The 18,383-nt window shown below is 42.9% G+C and overlaps 2 protein-coding genes across 18 annotated transcripts in view; one reads left to right on the top strand and one right to left on the bottom strand.

Annotated features, from left to right (window-relative positions):
- The window catches only part of HERC1 (HECT and RLD domain containing E3 ubiquitin protein ligase family member 1), a 107,490-nt gene extending 98,736 nt beyond the window's left edge, over nucleotides 1–8,754 (top strand). For 11 of the 17 annotated variants that reach the window (XM_079953075.1, XM_079953080.1, XM_079953070.1 and 8 more), the window contains 8 exons: nucleotides 384–553; nucleotides 1,524–1,714; nucleotides 1,983–2,148; nucleotides 3,813–3,889; nucleotides 4,802–5,054; nucleotides 5,320–5,472; nucleotides 6,499–6,804; nucleotides 8,113–8,754. In XM_079953075.1, coding sequence (XP_079809201.1) covers nucleotides 384–553; nucleotides 1,524–1,714; nucleotides 1,983–2,148; nucleotides 3,813–3,889; nucleotides 4,802–5,054; nucleotides 5,320–5,472; nucleotides 6,499–6,804; nucleotides 8,113–8,298 — 1,502 coding nt within the window. In that variant the 3' untranslated portion in view covers nucleotides 8,299–8,754. The remainder of the gene's footprint in view (nucleotides 1–383; nucleotides 554–1,523; nucleotides 1,715–1,982; nucleotides 2,149–3,812; nucleotides 3,890–4,801; nucleotides 5,055–5,319; nucleotides 5,473–6,498; nucleotides 6,805–8,112) is intronic. The other 6 variants (XM_079953066.1, XM_079953081.1, XM_079953077.1 and 3 more) reach the window with 1 other exon arrangement.
- FBXL22 (F-box and leucine rich repeat protein 22) lies at nucleotides 8,658–18,247 on the bottom strand. Its single transcript, XM_079953501.1, has 2 exons — nucleotides 15,151–18,247; nucleotides 8,658–10,014 (listed from the first exon to the last, which is right to left on the bottom strand). The coding sequence occupies exons 1-2, from the start codon at nucleotides 15,483–15,485 to the stop codon at nucleotides 9,669–9,671; spliced, it is 681 nt and encodes a 226-aa protein (XP_079809627.1). The 5' UTR covers nucleotides 15,486–18,247; the 3' UTR covers nucleotides 8,658–9,668.
- Nucleotides 18,248–18,383: the final 136 nt, after the last annotated feature.

Below are 18,383 nucleotides of genomic sequence, written 5' to 3'. Positions count from 1 at the left end.
GGGTGCTGAGGCGGGGAGTGAACCTGACAGCCAAGGACTATATTGGCCGTTTCCCTGCAGTGCCAATCCCAGGTTGGGGGGGCAAAGCAATATTTACATGAGTCCTGATTCTTCTGTTCTTGAGACTTTTGATGCTGACAGAGGAGCAGGATGGGATAGCACCAATTAGTGGTGATTTACACAACCAATATGATTTATGAGCAATAATATTGTGTCATATTTTGACAAAAAGGTGCTTTCATGCACTTTGTTGTCCTTTTCCCTTTGAAGATCCACCAGTGCCATTTTGTTGGCATTACAGGTCTGTCAGAAATGGTTGTATATGCACAAGGCCTTTGAGGCTGCAGGATCACACACTTCCCTTCTCTTAATTCCGATGGCAGGTGTCTCAGTGCCTTTGCAGCTTGGCTTGCCAGATGCCATCCCGCCTCAGTATGGGGCGCTGAAGGAAGTGAGCATCCACACCGTAAGGGCAAGACTGAGGCTGCTGTACCATTTCTCAGACCTCATGTACTCCTCATGGAGGTTGCTGAATCTCAGTCCCAATAACCAGGTAAAGTTCCGTAATTTATAACCTTGTCACAGGTGTATTCTTAAGCTTATAAAATCTCACTCCAATACAACCTTAGTTACACTGGTTCATAATCTCTTGTGTGTAGTAATCTTTTTAGCAGCTAGTCATCCCACTCACACCTCCCTAAAAGAACGAGCTAATCCATTGGGCAGCTTGCAAGCTCTGCTTGTGTGATTGGGGGCTGTGGAGGTGCACAGTTGTGTTGTCTCTTGCACAACCTCAGCTCACATCATGAAAGCTTATATCGGCAAACCTTCTGTGGATTGTACCCTTTGGTGTCAAAGCCAAGTCTTGAAGTGTCAATATCTTTAAATATTTTTGCTTAAATATATAAATGGAAAGTGAGGCTTGGAAATAAATTACACCTATGCAACGTTTCTAAGGAGGTCACCATAATTACAATGGGAGGTGGGGGCGGGGAGAAGTCAAGTGCAATTCAGCCCCTCCACCCTCAGGATTCTTGTCCAGAGAGGCTGGTTCTGCCCAGTCCACCTAAACATTAGGAGGAACTTCCTGACAGTAAGAGCCGTTTGACAGTGGAATTTGCTGCCAAGGAGTGTGGTGGAGTCTCCTTCTTTGGAGGTCTTTAAGCAGAGGCTTGACAACCATATGTCAGGAGTGCTCTGATGGTGTTTCCTGCTTGGCAGGGGGTTGGACTCGATGGCCCTTGTGGTCTCTTCCAACTCTATGATTCTAAGAAGCACTTTGCCTCATACTCCATAGAGGAAAACTGGCTGCTGGCTGAGTTAAGGGGCTAAGCTGGGGGGGGGGAGCCCCCTTCCTGCAACTTGCTGTTTGGTTTGCCAGTATTGTGAAGGGGATGTTTGCTGTGTGTGGCTCCTACAGTGGTGTCTCTTTCAGGAGCATCAGGGACTCCAGCCCAGTCTGCTGTTCTGAGGGAGGGAGGGAAACAAGCACTGGGGCTGGAGAGCCTGTTGACCTCAAGCAGGCGGTCCTCCTTTTCTTACAGAACAGCACATCCCATTACAATGCTGGGACATGGGGGATTGTTCAAGGACAACTGAGGCCGTTACTTGCACCGAGAGTTTACACCCTCCCTATGGTCCGCTCCATTGGAAAAACCATGGTTCAGGGGAAAAACTATGGGCCACAGATAACCGTCAAAAGGATCTCAACAAGGTCAGGCTGCATTTTTCTTTCTTTCTGGTGTTGTAGGAGGGACCCAGTCAGCATGGAACACTATGCAAAACCATGGCTTAGTGCAACTGGGCAAACGTGTGGGTGCCCAGAGCAAAGATAGCAGCTACTGCTCTCCCCTCTGGTCCTGCTGCTACACAACCCCAAGCAAAGTCATGGTTTAGCTTAGCCTCATATCTGAATCAGTACTTGTAGTTTGTTTTCCTCCAAGCAAGTTTGGTTGAAATTAACAGATTTTTTTCCCCCACAGAGGTCGGAAATGTAAGCCTATTTTTGTTCAAATTGCAAGGCAAGTTGTGAAGCTGAATGCATCGGACCTCCGCCTGCCCTCTCGTGCCTGGAAAGTGAAATTAGTGGGGGAAGGTGCTGATGATGCAGGCGGTGTCTTTGATGACACAATTACTGAAATGTGCCAGGTATTTGATTTTCAATATAGTTTTAAATGGTTTCAGTTTCTTCCTCAAAATCTTATCTCCTGCACATGTGTCCTTGGCCTGATGAAAATTCTGAATTAAATGCCACCCTGTTTTGGAATGGAAATGGGTTTGTTGGGTTGGAAGGTGATATTATAGTCCAGCATTTTTTACTTACGGCAGGATTCTGAAATGTGTGAAGTGAGGGTATTTTGCAGGTTAACAAATCGGTAGTTTTATATAGCTATATAGATCTAATAAAAAGTGTGGCAGTCTATGATAAGAGGACCTTCCATGGGACTGAAAGCAGCCAGGCTGAGATAATGTTGGCCAGTCAGGTAGCAGAAATGTGTCTCCCATGTTCTTGCATGCCACTCTGTGGCATCCCCACAAGGGGGCAGGTATGGCTTGCTTCTTGGTGGGATCTGCCCTCCTCATAACCAGGGACACCTGCACTTATTCAAATAAGGTGTTTCTGGAAACTCCATAATCTCTGCAACTGGCCATTTGCATATAGAGGCTCCCTGCCCTGTTTGTTTACCAGAAATAGGTGACTGTTCAGCGGGCTATGCACAGATTCCCAGATCTGCCCTGTTGCTCCCTGGAACAAGCTGATTAGCTCAGGGCCACCTTGGGGGCCACCCACCCCAAATTTGTCCCTGAAAGGGGGCAGGCCAATGATTTTTTAAAAGATTTTAAACCCAATTTCAACATAGTTAAAATGAGGTTTTTAAAAGGTCAGGTGGGGTGCACCAGCACCATGTGGGATCCAATACTCCTACAGAATAATCAATATTGTTAAAGGCAGCAAAGAGAAACACAGAGAGATCTTACTTGAGGAGACCACATGGCCCCACCCCAGAGAAGTGTGCTTCTACAGCTCTGGCTCACATCCATGAGAACTTCCTTGTTGGATTTTGCTCCTTGTAAATTCTGGCTTCTTGTGGGTGCAGCAAGCGTTTTCCCAGCCAGAAAAATACTTTGTATTGACCCTGTCTATTGTGGACCTTAAAAAGGTAAAGGGTAAAGGGACCCCTGACCATTAGGTCCAGTCGTGGCCGACTTTGGGGTTGCGGCGCTCATCTCGCTTTACTGGCCGAGGGAGCTGTATTTGTCCACAGACAGCTTTCGGGTCATGTGGCCAGCATGACTAAGCCGCTTCTGACGAACCAGAGCAGCACACGGAAACGCCGTTTACCTTCCTGCTGGAGCAGTACCTATTTATCTACTTGCACTTTGACGTGCTTTTGAACTGCTAGGATGGCAGGAGCAGGGACCGAGCAGTTGCTATTGTTGTCGTTTAGTCATGGCCAACTCTTTGTGACCCCATGGACCAGAGCACGCCAGGCATTCCTGTCTAATAGCACTACCTGCTATTACTGCTGCATAGTTACAGCATGCCATACATTAGCATGGAATTACAGTTTTATAATATTTTTAAATTAAAATGAAGCCTGTCCCATGATTCAGTTTGGAAGCACTGAGACTGAGTTTCTCTAAATCAAATCACCACTAATTTTGTGCGTGTGAGGTCTACAAAGGCCCTTTTTCTTGTAGCTAGTATGGAAACATGTACTTTTATATGCTTGGGCAGATTTGATAATGCCTTAAATGCTCTCTCTCTCTCTCTCTCTCTCTCTCTCCGTCCCTCTTTCTTAATTTATAAGGAACTTGAAACTGGTGTGGTAGACCTCCTAATTCCTTCCCCAAACGCAACAGCTGAAGTCGGCTACAACAGAGATCGGTAAGTGGCAAGGTGTTCTCTTCTTTAAAGGCTGCTAGTCTCTGAATTCAAGGCAGGCCCTGTTGAAATGAGTGAGGGAAGTCCCTGTGATCTTAGTAAAATCACCTAGGTATTAAGGGGAGTAAAATGTTGGATGTTGGCTCTGGACTGTAAAAGGTAGACAACTGGATGAAGGCCAGCTAATTGCAATCAGGATTCTGAACTTAATTGCCTGAGTTGGATCTGCAGCTGCCCTCTAGTGATATATTTGCAACCCACTGTCAGAGAACCCAGACTCTGAACTATACAGCAGCTTGTAGATCAAACCCATGCCATGCAAAGCAGCCATGTATGCTGTTGGAATAAAAGTTCATTTAAACACTTTAAAAGGTGTTTGCATGAAAATTACTCCACCACTGAACCAGAAGAGACTGGGTTGTCTTAAACAAAACTATCCCTTATTCATAGAACATAATGCAGTAAAATGCCCCTACTTATTGAGGCAGTCACATGATAAGCTCAACATGGCAGAATCAAAGGACACTGATCTTGTGTTTATGGAATGGCATAAAAATATTGAAAATAAAAAAAACTTACGTCAACTTCAGCATCTTAAAAATGGTTATTCATATTATTTTGTGCCAGATTTCAGGGCATATGCCACAAATGGCTTCAAAAGGAATTTGAACAAGTTTGTGCTTGGAGTTTTTACTGTGGCGTATAAGATTCCCCACCAGATTGGCCCATGACAGTCTCAAGGATTTGAGCTGGTGGGCAAGCAGGTGCTGTATTTATCTCTGCGCACAAAACTGCACTTAAGTGATGCAGAGTCCCTTGAGTCCTGTGATACACCCTCGGATCCTGACTCTTTGGGTAACCATTCTAGTGAAGCCTCTGTATTGACATCACTCCTGTGCCTTGTATCTTTTCAAGGTTCCTCTTCAACCCTTCTGCCTGCTCGGATGAACATCTGATGCAGTTCAAGTTCCTGGGCATTCTGATGGGTGTGGCCATTCGTACCAAGAAGCCTTTAGATCTTCATTTGGCTCCCATGGTCTGGAAGCAATTGTGCTGTATCCCACTCACTCTGGAGGACTTGGAGGAGGTGGATCTTCTCTATGTGCAAACCCTCAACAGCATTCTTCACATTGAAGACAGTGGGATTACGGAAGAGAATTTCCATGAGGTAAGATAAGCAGTAAGCTCTTTCCAACTGTTTCCACCTCCTGAAGTCAGCATGCTAGATGCTGCCATGCAAGATGATGGTCCTGGAGTTGAAAGTCATATACTTAGTTTGGGGGCACTTGTAGAATGAGAAGTAAAAAGAATGCATAGTTGGAATCTAGGCTAAGGTGGAAATCAGTCCATGCGTAGTAGTGAAATGATAAATATGGACATTTTGGAAGGTTGGCCACAACTCCAGTGTTAAAAGTGTTGTTCTTTCCAATTAGATGATTCCTTTAGATTCATTTGTTGGCCAGAGTGCTGATGGAAAAATGGTTCCCATAATCCCTGGAGGGAACAGTATCCCACTTACTTTTTCAAACCGAAAGGAGTACGTGGAAAGGGCCATCGAGTACAGACTCCATGAAATTGACCGTCAGGTGAGAATCTCAGATGTATTTATAAGATTTTCATTTATTTCAATAGCTGTTTATAATTTAAAATTTTCCCTAGTTTTGTGACTGCTTTCTGTTATGAAGACTTTTGTGTTGTCACTTTGCTGCATCCAGGGGTCCAGTGGTTTGCCCTCTGAAAGTTTATAGTCAAATAGGCTCTCACCTGGATGCATCCGGAAGATAGTTTTGAAAAATATTTTTAAATGATACAGTAGAGTGGAGAAAGAGATTTAGCAAGATACCTCACAGTCCAGTCTGTGCTGCTGGAGTATGCAAGCTCTTAAGTTCCACATCAAGACTAGTTCTTCCTGTCACTGAGCTCTGTGAAGCTCAAAAGCAGACTATATGAAATTCACAACAGCAACAACAAGAACAAGAACAACACACTATGCTACTTCATTAACGTTACTTGAGCCAACCAAAAGTGTTTTTAGTCTACAATTGCAAGAATATAGTTCTCTCTTAGGGAAGTACTCCATAAAACCTGCTTCTTACCAAACACATGCGGAACTCAATGCATATCCTTTTTTGGAATATGACTTGATCATTGACAATGAATCTAGTGTTGCTGTTTTTCTCAAGTAGTACATACGTACATACATACATATATAATTTTATTTATATGCCACCTTTACACGGTTCAAACCATGCTCAAGGCAGCTTACAGCTTGAAATACATAGCTACAACATAAGTCATAAACAAATAAATATCAAGAAATAGACAACCAAACTGAACAATTTGCACACAAATCACAAAAAGATCTAAAACAGATACAAAAAAACCCCAAAAGCTAGAACAGCAAAAAAGGGGACTTTTAACAACACTGCAGTAGTTGCGCACAAGGTCACACCATTTCTGGCCTAGCATTCCCTTTTTGAAGATGTATTTTAGTTACATGAGGTACCAGCTACCCATCCCAAAATGTGTTTTCACTGACTGTACTTCGGATTGTGTAGTTGCAAAGTAGAGATCTGTGTGCCGCTACTGAAATCCATCTCTCTGGGCTGCAGGTGGCTGCAGTGCGAGAAGGGATGTCGTGGATCGTCCCAGTCCCCTTGCTTTCTCTTCTGACTGCTAAGCAGTTGGAGCAGATGGTCTGCGGAATGCCAGAAATTTCTGTGGAAGTTCTGAAGAAGGTTGTACGGTACAGGGAGGTTGATGAGCAGCACCAGCTGGTACAGTGGTTCTGGCACACCCTGGAAGAGTTTTCGAATGAGGAGCGTGTCCTTTTCATGAGGTTTGTGTCAGGAAGATCTCGCCTGCCAGCTAACACAGCAGATATCTCTCAGCGTTTCCAAATAATGAAGGTCGATCGGGTAAGGTCCCACTTTTCCTCCTCTTTATTGCTGTCCTGCCTCAGTCTGGCAAGAGAAAGCTAGTAATCACTGGACACTGAAACTTTTGAACACGTAATATTGAAACTGAAGGTAGCCTAAGGGATCTGGCTCAACTGACTTAGAATGTTTATGTAAATGCTAATCTTGAACTGACAAAGCCTGTGCAGGGGAGTGGATGAAGAACTTCCTCTAGATCAGGGTCAGGGAACCTGCGGTCCTTCGGATGTTGTCTGTCTCCATCACCCCTAGGTACTGTCTCCATCACCCCTAGCTACTGGCCATACTGACTGCGGCTGCTGGGAATTGGAGACGAGCAACATTTGGGAGGCCCTCACAGGTTCCCTCCTCCATGCTGCAGATGAAGGCATTCAATTCTTGCTTGAAACAAGGCTCCCTTGGGAAAAACCAGTTGTGGTGAAGCACAACTAGATTGGGCAACGTGCCAAACTTAGCTATTCAAAGGACTAATGAAGTTGCCCATCAGAGGAATGGGGCAGGCAGCAAACACCAGCCCACAAGGAAGGTTGGACATGGGAGCTCTTTTTTAAAAAGTGGCAGAGCCCCTATTGGTTCCATTGAGATCTTTTCCTCCTGTGCTCTGTTTGTGGAACCACTGGGGAGGTGAGAGATGTGTGGTGTTGGTGAAAGGCCTCTGATGGGAATCTACAGGAGAATGTGGTGTGGGGGGTGTCTTTCCTGTCATCTTATCACAATGACAGCCAGTTGTTGTTTTTAAATCTTCTCTTCTATCCTGTATAGGATGGATCTAGATCTCTCCATAGAATAGAAAGTGATCTTTAGAAGCTGGGCTGTAGGCATCTGTCTTAGGGTATATATTTTTTGAAATGGGGGAGAGGTAGCACAAATCATATTGCCAGTTTGGAAATCCCACACTCAACATCTCCCACCCCACCCCCATGAGTTTCAGGCTGGCTCGTAGTATCTTGGTCCCCACACACTCCTCTGCCAGCTTCCGTCCTCCAGTATGTATTGCAAAGTGAGGGAGTTGGGAGGAAAGGAGGCGAAGCAGATACCTGCCTGAGCTGTCCCTGCATTGCCAATGCAAACTCTGAAAAGGGTGGTTTTTAGAAGTGAACACTGGATTCAGATGAATCTCGAGAAGAATCCTGAGCTTTGGGGTGGTTCAAGGGAAGGTATTTTCCCCCTTGAATATTAATATCAACAACAATGACAATACCATTAACACCAGAGGGTTCTTAAAAAACCAAACAGCCTAGGCTGCTTCCTTTTCTGCTTAACCGTCTTCCTTTCTCTTCCTCTCCACAGCCTTACGACAGCTTGCCTACCTCACAGACTTGTTTCTTTCAACTGAGGCTCCCACCCTATTCCAGTCAGCTAATCATGGCCGAGCGTTTGCGCTATGCAATCAACAATTGCAGGTCTATAGATATGGACAATTACATGCTGTCCCGAAATGTGGACAACGCTGAGGGCTCAGACACAGATTATTAACTCTGTGGACAAAAAATCATCTGCCTTTTTCGCCCATGTCAGATTTCAATGTTGACACCATTTTATGGTAACAATAGATGTTTTAGGAACATAAACAGCTGCCACCTTTTTAGTTACTCTAAATGTAACAAAACTTAGATGTGTTTATTTTTTTGTGACTGTAAACAAAAAAAAATGCAAAAAGTGAGATCAGTAAGGGTTTTCTCCCCCTCCCTCTCCCCCCATATTTTTGTTCACTTTTGATAAGTTTGCATGGAGCCTTTCTGGTGCATTTTTGTTGGGAATGGTACATTTTGTAAACCCTCCCAGTGAACATGAAGAGTTGTACATTGTGTATAATTGTTCATTAGAAAGGACAGTTTTACATGAATATTCATATATTTATTTTTGTTTTAATTTGAAATGCCTGTCCAGGGTTCCTTATGCAGAGAAAATAAAGCAAATTCAAGAACTGAACTGTGGTTTTGTCAATATTTGACATGGTGCTGACCCAGAACTGTGGCTTGCCATTTGGGTCTCCAGTTTGTCTTCCACAGTATATTAATTTCCTTAAATGAGGTTGACAGCTGAAACCGGGATGGAGGCTTCTGTAATCTGGCACATGAAACTACAGGACTTCCAATGAGAGCTGGAACATCAAAACAGGACATGTGCTTTGTTCACTGACTTTTGTCTTATGGCTCAACAATTAGTCTTAATTGTGCAGCTGTGGAGGCAATGCTACTTTTTCTTACAGTCCCAGAGGAGTGGTAATCTGAGAGGGCTTTCAAAGGAAGGTAGTATAAAAGTAAAGAGTAGTGAAGAATTGCAGTTAATAGATTTACATCATTTGCACTAAGAGACACGGTAGAGTTTAAGCCATTGTAAGGTAGCAATTTCCTTTGTCAGTTTTTGAGGTATTTTTGAGATTCCAGTAAATAAAGCAGCTGGGACCCTCCACCTCACACCAGCCCAAGGCTAGTAATGGTCAGGGAAGAGTTTGGTGTCAAACAGCTGGAGGAACCCAGTTGTTCCCTGCCCAAATGGAGGAAAAAATGCATTCTCACAACATCAAGAGCGGGTTCTTTCTGGATCTTACTAAGTAACCTTAAAAAAAAAGGCAGAAAAGCCAAAGCACTTTATGAAATTGAACACTTAATGTTCCCAAACCATCAGGAACTGTTCCACACCCCACACCCCACACTTAACAAATTCCTCTGGCTCTGCAAACTTTTCAGTCAGCTGTGAGGTTGCTAGTTCTGAGTACCTAACTCCAGGGGTTTGCCATTCTCACAGTTTAGTGAGTTTGTGAGAACAGCCAGGTGACTGTATGCACATGGTCACCATCTCACAACAGAAAGAGCACAGAGCCTGGCAGCTTCTCTCTAGGCTTAGTGCCACAGCAGCTTCTTGAACGCTTTTTCTGCAGGCGAGTTGCTGCCTGGCTTTTTGTCTGGGATCATGTCTGCACTTCTCTCTGCTTTTAGAGAGAGCAATGGCCGATTTTTACGGACTTGCTGCAAACCAGCCTCAGTTATATTCCTGCAGAAGTCCACATGTAAAATTTCTAAAGACGTAGCGTAGAGGATTACAGCTTCCAAAGTCCGGTCAGTTATCTGGACACAATTTTCAAGTTGGAGAGTGCTCAGACAGGAGCAGCTCATCAGAAGCAGCGTGATACAGTCGTCCGTGACATGGCCACATCCAGACAGCATCAAAGACAGCAAGTTGGGGCATCTGAAAGAATGAATGCTATAGGTTAGAAAAGTAAAAACGTAAGCCACACAGTGCTAAAGTCCTCTACCCCTCACTCCACTGAAGCCAATTCAAACTCTGGTCCATATCTATATGAAGCAGAAAACATAGCACTATTTCAAATGAGACTTTATACTGACCATGTTCTCTAGGAGCAAACAGCCCATAGAATACAGTAATAAATTGCATTAACAATGGCCATTAATTTCCCTCTAACGTACAACTTCCCTGTTTAGGGAAGTTTTTAATATTTAATGCTGTATTGTTTTTAACACTTGATTGGAAGCTGCCCAGAATGGCTGGGGAAACTCAGCCAGATGGGCGGGGTATAAATAATAAATTATTATTATTATTATTATTATTATTATTATTATTATTATTATTATTATTATTACAAAACCCTCTCCAAACCATGTATGTATAGCTATGGATGTAACTTAGGATAATGCTTCAAGCATCTAATCAAGTGGACTTTCTAATTCCAGGATGACTAATTTGGGAGCTTCAGTTTGGTAATGATGATGATAATTTTTTATTTATACTAACAGCTAGAGGGCCATGAATTCCCTTTCCCTGCTCCAGAAAGCTTATGCCAGAATAAATTTTAATCCATTAGGTTCCACAAAACTGTTGCATTTGCAGCATCAGACCAATAGGGAATATTCCTCTGCAGCATCTCCCAATATTATAATCTAGCTAACCTCAAAATATTTAGAACATATCAAATATAAGCTAGTTAAACATACTGGGAAGGTTATTCCAACTTAAGTGAGGTAAAGTCATGCAAAGGTGAACCTGCTGGATCAGACCACAGACCTATCATCTTACAGCATTCCCTGCTTGCATTCTGCCCAGCAAGAGAGCAGAAGCCCTCCTGATGTTTCCTCATAACTGGTAGCTAGAGGCAGAATATAGCCATCACAAGTGCATGGAGGCTACTTCTCTGCCTTGCAGTCTTAGGAAGACTTCACCATTCAGCAACCTAAGAGGAGGGTGCATACACAGATTGGCTACTTAAGCTTTTCTGCTGTTCAATACCAATCTGTGTGAATGGACCCTGTAAGGGCATCTAATGGACCCTAATGTAAGGGCATCTTATGCCCTAATATTTGTTAGTCTTTCAGCTGCTCCAGGAGTTGGGAGAATTGCTTGATAGACCTCAGATTGGCTGTGTAGAACACTCTACCCCACAAGCTCAGGCTATTGAAATTTTACTGAAGAACACAGAGCAACATTCAGAGCCAGGTTATACACATCAGAAACTGTGTGTGCTACGGTCTCTGGCTTCATGAGCTGTATTCTATAACCGGATCAAGTACAAAATTTTGATAGATGAGAAGAGTAGAGGGGGATTTCCCCTCCCAGATTTAAAAATATTATGAGGCAGCATGCCTGGTGTGAATGAAGGAGTGGGTGGAATTTAAAGATGCGAGGACTCTGGATTTAGAAGGATATGACTTGAGGTTTGGTTGGCACAGTTATTTGTACAAGAGTAAACTAAAGTAAAGGCCAGTGGAAGTGATGCTATTCCAGCTGAACTATTAAAAATTTTAAAAGATGATGCTGTTAAGGTGCTACATTCAATATGCCAGCAAGTTTGGAAAACTCAGCAGTGGCCAGAGGGATTGGAGAAGATCAGTCTACATCCCAATCCCAAAGAAGGGCAGTAGCAAAGAATGCTCCAACTACCGCACAATTGCACTCATTTCACACGCCAGCAAGGTTATGCTTAAAATTCTACAAGGCAGGCTTAAGCAGTATGTGGACCAAGAACTCCCAGAATTGCAAGCTGGATTTTGAAGGGGCAGAGGAACCAGAGACCAAATTGCAAACATGCACTGGATTATGGAGAAAGCTAGAGAGTTCCAGAAAAACATCTACTTCTGCTTCATTGACTACGCAAAAGCATTTGACTGTGTCGACCACAGCAAATGATGGCAAGTTCTTGAAGAAATGGGAGTGCCTGATCACCTCATCTGTCTCCTGAGAAATCTTTATATGGGATAAGAAGCTACAGTTAGAACTGGATATGGAATAACTGAGTGGTTCAAAATTGGGAAAGGAGTACGACAAAGCTGTACATTGTCTCCCTGCTTATTTAACTTATATGCAGAATTCATCATGCGAAAGGCTGGACTGGATGAATCCCAAACCGGAATTAAGACTGCCGGAAGAAATATCAACAACCTCAGATATGCAGATGACACAACCTTGATGGCAGAAAATGAGGAGGAATTAAAGAACCTTTTAATGAAGGTGAAAGGAGAGCGCAACATATGGTCTGAAGCTCAACATCAAAAAAACTAAGATCATGGTCACTGGTCCCATCACCTCCTGGCAAATAGAAGGGGAAGAAATGGAGGCAGTGAGAGATTTTACTTTATTGGGTTCCATGATCACTGCAGATGGTGACAGCAGTCACGAAATTAAAAGACACCAGCTTCTTGGGAGAAAAGCAGTGACAAACCTAGACAGCACCTTAAAAAGCAGAGACATCACCCTACCGACAAAGGTCCATATAGTTAAAGTTATGGTATTCCCAGTAATGATGTATGGAAGTGAGAGCTGGACCATATAGAAGGCTGATTGCCAAAGAACTGATGTTTTTGAATTATGGTGCTGGAGGAGACTCTTGAGAGTCCCATGGACTGCAAGAAGATCAAACCTCTCCATTCTGAAGGAAATCAGGCCTGAGTGCTCACTGGAAGGACAGATTGTGAAGCTGAGGCTCCAATACTTTGGCCACCTCATGAGGAGACTTCCTGGAAAAGACCCTGATGTTGGGAAAGATGGAGGGCACAAGGAGAAAGGGACGACAGAGGGCGAGATGGTTGGACAGTGTTCCCGAAGCTACCAACATGAGTTTGACCAAACTGCGGGAGGCAGTGGAAGACAGGAGTGCCTGGCATGCTCTGGTCCAGGGGGTCATGAAGAGTCGGACACGACTAAACAACAATAAAGTACATAAAGGCTGCTTCAACCATATGATTAGGAAGTCTACACAGTGTATGGAGTAGCTACTAAGACCTGTTAGAAAGAAAGAACCCATGCTGGGTATCCCCAATAGAGGTGGTAGCAATAAAAGATCAATCTGGAGGAAAAATGGGGGACATATAAGGACTTACTGGAATTTAAGGATGACACTACCAGACTCAAAAATTGAGAGCTACTAACAGGAGTAGTCACACACTGGTTTCAGTATACTCAAGCAAGATATATAGGAGAGATAAAGAAAGAGGGTTTGTGGAAGGCGGGTTAGAGTTTGAAAGCACACTATTAGGAAGCAACCAAGAAACTTACCAAGAGTATACCAAATCCTATTAGAATGGGAAACAAAAGATGAGTTAGTGAAGGCAGCAATGATACATTGGGCATCAGATATTGGACATAATATTGAGCTATCTACATGGGAAATACTGGAAGACAATATTTTTGGGGGCATGTTACACAATTAAAGAGAATATCCAGAAAATGACCTTACAGATGGTTTCTGACATCCAGTAAAATCTCTAGAATGTACAAGAAAAGATCCAACTTGTGTTGGAAGTGTTCAGAAATAGAGGATATGCTAATTTATATGTGGTGGAATTGTAAATGTGTCCAAAAAAAGGGGAGATGGCATATAACGAACTCAAAAAAAAATTAAGCTCAAAAGAAATCAGACGCCTTCTTAGAACAAATACCTAGGAAATACCAAACTGTACTCCTTATTCGTTCTCTTCTTTCTCCTTATTCTTTCTCTTCCAGTTTTTCCTCCATTTATAATTTTACTGCTAAATTTGTTCTAATCCTGCTAACATTTTAAGTTGCTTACAATAATTTTTCAAATACTCCACAATTTTTTCCTAATCTTCTTTAAAGACTTTTTGTTCCTGTTGTTATTCTATCAGTTAGTCTAGCATTAATTTCATCTGTCATTCTTCCTTTGTTGGTATTGTGCCCTCCTTTCATTTTTTTAGCGTACACCATTCAGGCTTCCGTTGTTGCATACATTAAAATATTTTTCAGATCACTGGGTATACCTGAACCAATTATTCCTAAAATAACAGCTTCTGGTATTTTTATAAAAGACCTTTTCACCCAAAAAATAATTTCATTATAAATCATCTCTCAGAAGCCTTTCACTACTTTACATGTCCACCACATATGGTAGAAGGTACCTCAATTTTCCTTACACTTCCAGCAGTATCTAGTTCTGACTTATATATCTTCGGCAACTTACTAGGTGCTAGATACCACCTATATATTATTTTCATACTTTTAAAATTATTATTATTAATAATACCCCACCATCTGGCTGGGTTTCCCCATATAATTCTCTTTTAATGTATAACACGCAGTACATTTTAGTTCCATAGTTTATCCCATGCACTCAGTTCACTATTATATTCCTATATCCCTTGCCTTATGTATCATTCCTGGTTTTACCAGCACATATTTTGTTTCCCACTCTAATAACAATTTATACATTCTAGAAATCAATTTTTCTGTGTTCTCTATAACCCCCTTTCAAATTGTCAGCTTTGATTCATAAAACCATTTTTTTTGATTTTGAACATTTCATTCAATTTTAACTAGTCCCTTCCTGCTTCTGTAATGTCCTCATATTTCTTAATCTTTGCCTCTGTAAAGTTCAAAAACTCTGTGTTTCCCAGTCTCAGTCCATATTTCCTTTTTTCAAGGCTATCAATAGTTAATCTTCCTACAGTGAAATGAAGGAGGGGCCCAAAATTCGTTTGCTTTAGCTGGAGGGCAATAACATCCATTTGAAAACTGCTTGGAGTAGCTGGCCAATATAAAGCACATGCTGGAAATTCCAAAGCATAGAAGGCTATGCCTGATTTGATTTTTTCACTTTAAAAAGATGTTGGAATGGTCCCATGGGGAGGAAATAAGGGATAAGAATAGGAAGAACCCTACTAGAAATATTGTGTTGTACTGCCTGTTACAATGATTGAAGAGTACTCAAGAAATGCATGTAAACAAAAGTACTGTGATTCTGATGTGAAACCGCAGAAAATCTAAGAGGAATCAGATCGTACAACTGCAGCCTATGCAACTCCCATCTATCACAGAAGCCACCCGTTTTATGAAGCATTTCACAGCCCAAGAACTTACCTGTTGCAAACTTGTTGTAAAAAGTTATTGACTATGTCCTCGTGGGTCTTGCAGATGTTCTGCTGCAAGGTGCTCTTCATCCAGTTCTCAACGTTGCACACTTTGACTTGGCTGGAATGCCAGCAGATGGAGAGGTGGCGCAAGGCTGGTCCCAGAACAAAGTTGTTCTTGGTCAGTTCTGCAGGAGAATGAAAATGCAGCAGAGGCCATAACGAGGGATCCTGAAAGACCCTGAACAACTTAACACAAGTCTGGGCTAAATTTTTCCTGCTCTTTTTATCCAAAAAGGAGAAGATGTGCAGAAGGCATTCCCAATTCATCTGTGTGATATGCATTGCCACGGAGTGGCTGTAGGGAGAAGGTATGGTATGTTTCAGCAACAAGACAGGAGGCCTGAACGGCTTCCAAGTCACTTCTGGTCTCTTGCACAAATATGGTGTGGAATGGAAGCTATTTTTGGCTGCCAGCTGGCAAAGGCGTTTCAAAAAAGGGCAAGGATCAAGGGGAGTGGCTGCAGACTCAGTCTCTTCTCCCCGTGGAATGGCTAGAGCAGGAGCAAAATGGCTTAGTTTAGTCAAATCTTGCCTTAAAAGGATTTATTCGCCTCCGAGACTATTCATGTTTAGGAGGTGGTTTCTGCTTGTTTAGAGCACTTCCCAGCCCACCCATCTGTTTATGTCACATGATGGATAAAGCCACTGCTTCCCCTGTAAAAGGTCTGTAGCTGGTTCACATCATACCAGGGCAGCTCCTGATTTCAAAGAATGGCTGTGCACCAAAGGCAGCCCACATGGGGGAGACAGCCAAGATTTACACACTATATAAATCCACTGAGATTCTACAATGCAAGTTTAAGACTCTCTGCTTCAAAGCCCTGGATGAGCAGCACCTAGTTTGCTGGACAACAGCTGGATACAGTCATTACTTAAAAGTCAGGAGCTCTCAAATGATGGAGTGGTTATTGCTAGCTTGGGGGGGGCAGGTACTGTTATTTTTTGTTGTGAAGGTCTCATCATGTTGCAGAATGGGACACTTCAGCTACATAGTTCATGTATTTGGTTAAACAGAGATGAGAAGTAAAATTTCCAGAGACTTCCAAGAAATGATGAGAGCTCTGAGCTTGGTTAGGAGTTAAAAGGTTCACCCAGTCATTTGTGAAGTAGTTCTGCTCTCCTACCTTGCTGCCTGCCTGGATGCAAACTACAGAACTGAAGCCCACCTTCCCATTGCTTGGGTGTGACCAGCTACTGCCAGCCAGAAGCTGCTTTAAGGCACCTGCTCTGGCACCCAAGGCTCCAGCTTGGCCTTTGTTATATTTAAACATCTCCAAGGACAGACAGACCCAGCCTGTGAGAAGAAAAGATCTGGGCAAAAATTAATCCATTCAGCTCCTTTGCATCTTGAGGAGGGGAGGCAGCCGTGTCGCTCCCTGTGTCCTCTTTGATTCATTATTGCATCTGTATCTCACATTTCCTTCAAGAAACTGTCTTGCCCTCTTTTTACCCTCAGAAGCACCTTGTTTCTATCCAAATGTGATTTTGGTTTTAAACGCAGTGTAAGGTAGTCTCTATGGGAGTATATTGTATTTAATTATGGGGTATCAGAGTTTTTAGGGCGTTAACCAGGCTGGGATAGCTGGCTTGTTAGTTTTTGAATGTCTGGTGTAGATTTTTTCAATTTTGTTGTGCTGCATGGGACAATGACAATAAAGATTATTGTATCGTGATGTAGCCCAGTCACCCAGGGAACTTCTCTGCTGAGTGGGGATTTGAACCCTGGTCACTCATGGGCTAGTCTGACACACTGACCACACGCCCTGCAAATGCCCATCTGGGTTCTTCATGAAGCACAACCCACAGCCCCAAGTGAAACTTATTCCCTTAAAAAGGAACAGAAACTTCAGTGGAGGTACAAGAGAATGGAAATGAAAGGAAGCCGTTCCTCTTGGAGCCCCTTCCAAGAACCCCTGATGGGGATGAGAGGCCGTAATTGACTGGACAGGGGCTGTTCTACAGAAAGGCTCCACACAGCTGTTCTAAATGATCAAGGATGCAAACACACAACAGCTGACTAAAATAAATAATGCAATCTTTGTATCGAGTCTGCAAAGAGGAGGAACCTACAAGAAATATTTAGCCAAACATACTCTGCATACATAGAGATGCCATATGTCTGGTTTTTCCTGGACACAACCTCTTTTTCATGGTCAAAATTTCTCTCCAGGCAGAATTTATAAATTTGGCAAAATGTCTGGGTTTGGCGGCTGGCTGGAGCGAGGAGTTGTGCACGCAGCAGGGGAGAAGCGGCAGCAAAAAGGAGCTGTCAAATCCGGGCTCCTGCTGGAGCTAGTGTGCTTTGCTGGGACTTGGCTGGCAGGTTAGAGCCGCAACGCCAAAGCCACTTCCTCCTCCTCCTCTTCCACACCACCCTCCACTGGTCAGACTTAGGGAAGAAGGAAACATCATTTGTGCGTGTGGAGCATGGGATTCCAGAGTGAGGGAGGCAGGCAAATCCCTGGGGGAGAAGAGGGAGGAGAAGCCAGGCTCTTAGGCTGCAAAGGATTTTCTGCTGGAGCGCAGCTCCTGTAGTTTGGCCTCTCTCCTGCACCCCTGGTTGCATCGGGCCCTGGGCATGTGGCCTCTCGGTCCTTCTGGTCTCCCTCCTTAACTTAGCAGTGGTGAAGAGTTTTCTGGAAAATTATCAGTGCTTTAAACTGATTGGAATCTAACATTTTTGGCTTACATTTAGGAAACAAAACTGAAGTATGTCATGTTCTGCATAATGAACACAAACACTGGAAGATTTCCCAATATCCTAAAAGTATTAGAAATAATATTTAGGATTAAAAAATAAAGAAAGCTTACTTAATGTGGTTTAAATGTTATATTCCAACAGTTTCAAAGCATTACTAGGATATTGTTTTTCTTTGAGTAATTGTACATATTTTGATACGTGATTGTGCTATAATAAAATGTTAACCACTTAAATGTATGCATGTTTCCACCTAAGGAATGTCTCCTCTTTTTTTGCTCTTCAAAGTATGGCAATCCTGTTATACAAGTATGATCCAGTTCCGGCCTTGAAAAAAACCTGTTCCACCAGCTTTTACAAAAAGTTCCCTGCCAGCTTTCCTGGAGCTTTTCCAGGAACTTCTGTCAATTCTTAGTTGCCCTGATCAAAAATGTAAATCTAGTTCATTAAAGGGCTCTTCTTCCAGAAGCTCAGGAAAACTG

The sequence above is a fragment of the Podarcis cretensis genome, assembly GCF_951804945.1.
Source record: "Podarcis cretensis genome assembly, chromosome: 14".
Classification (NCBI taxonomy): Eukaryota; Metazoa; Chordata; class Lepidosauria; order Squamata; family Lacertidae; genus Podarcis; species Podarcis cretensis.
The sequence above is the reverse complement of the archived record's forward strand: the minus strand, read 5'-3'. Positions and strand labels throughout refer to the sequence as shown.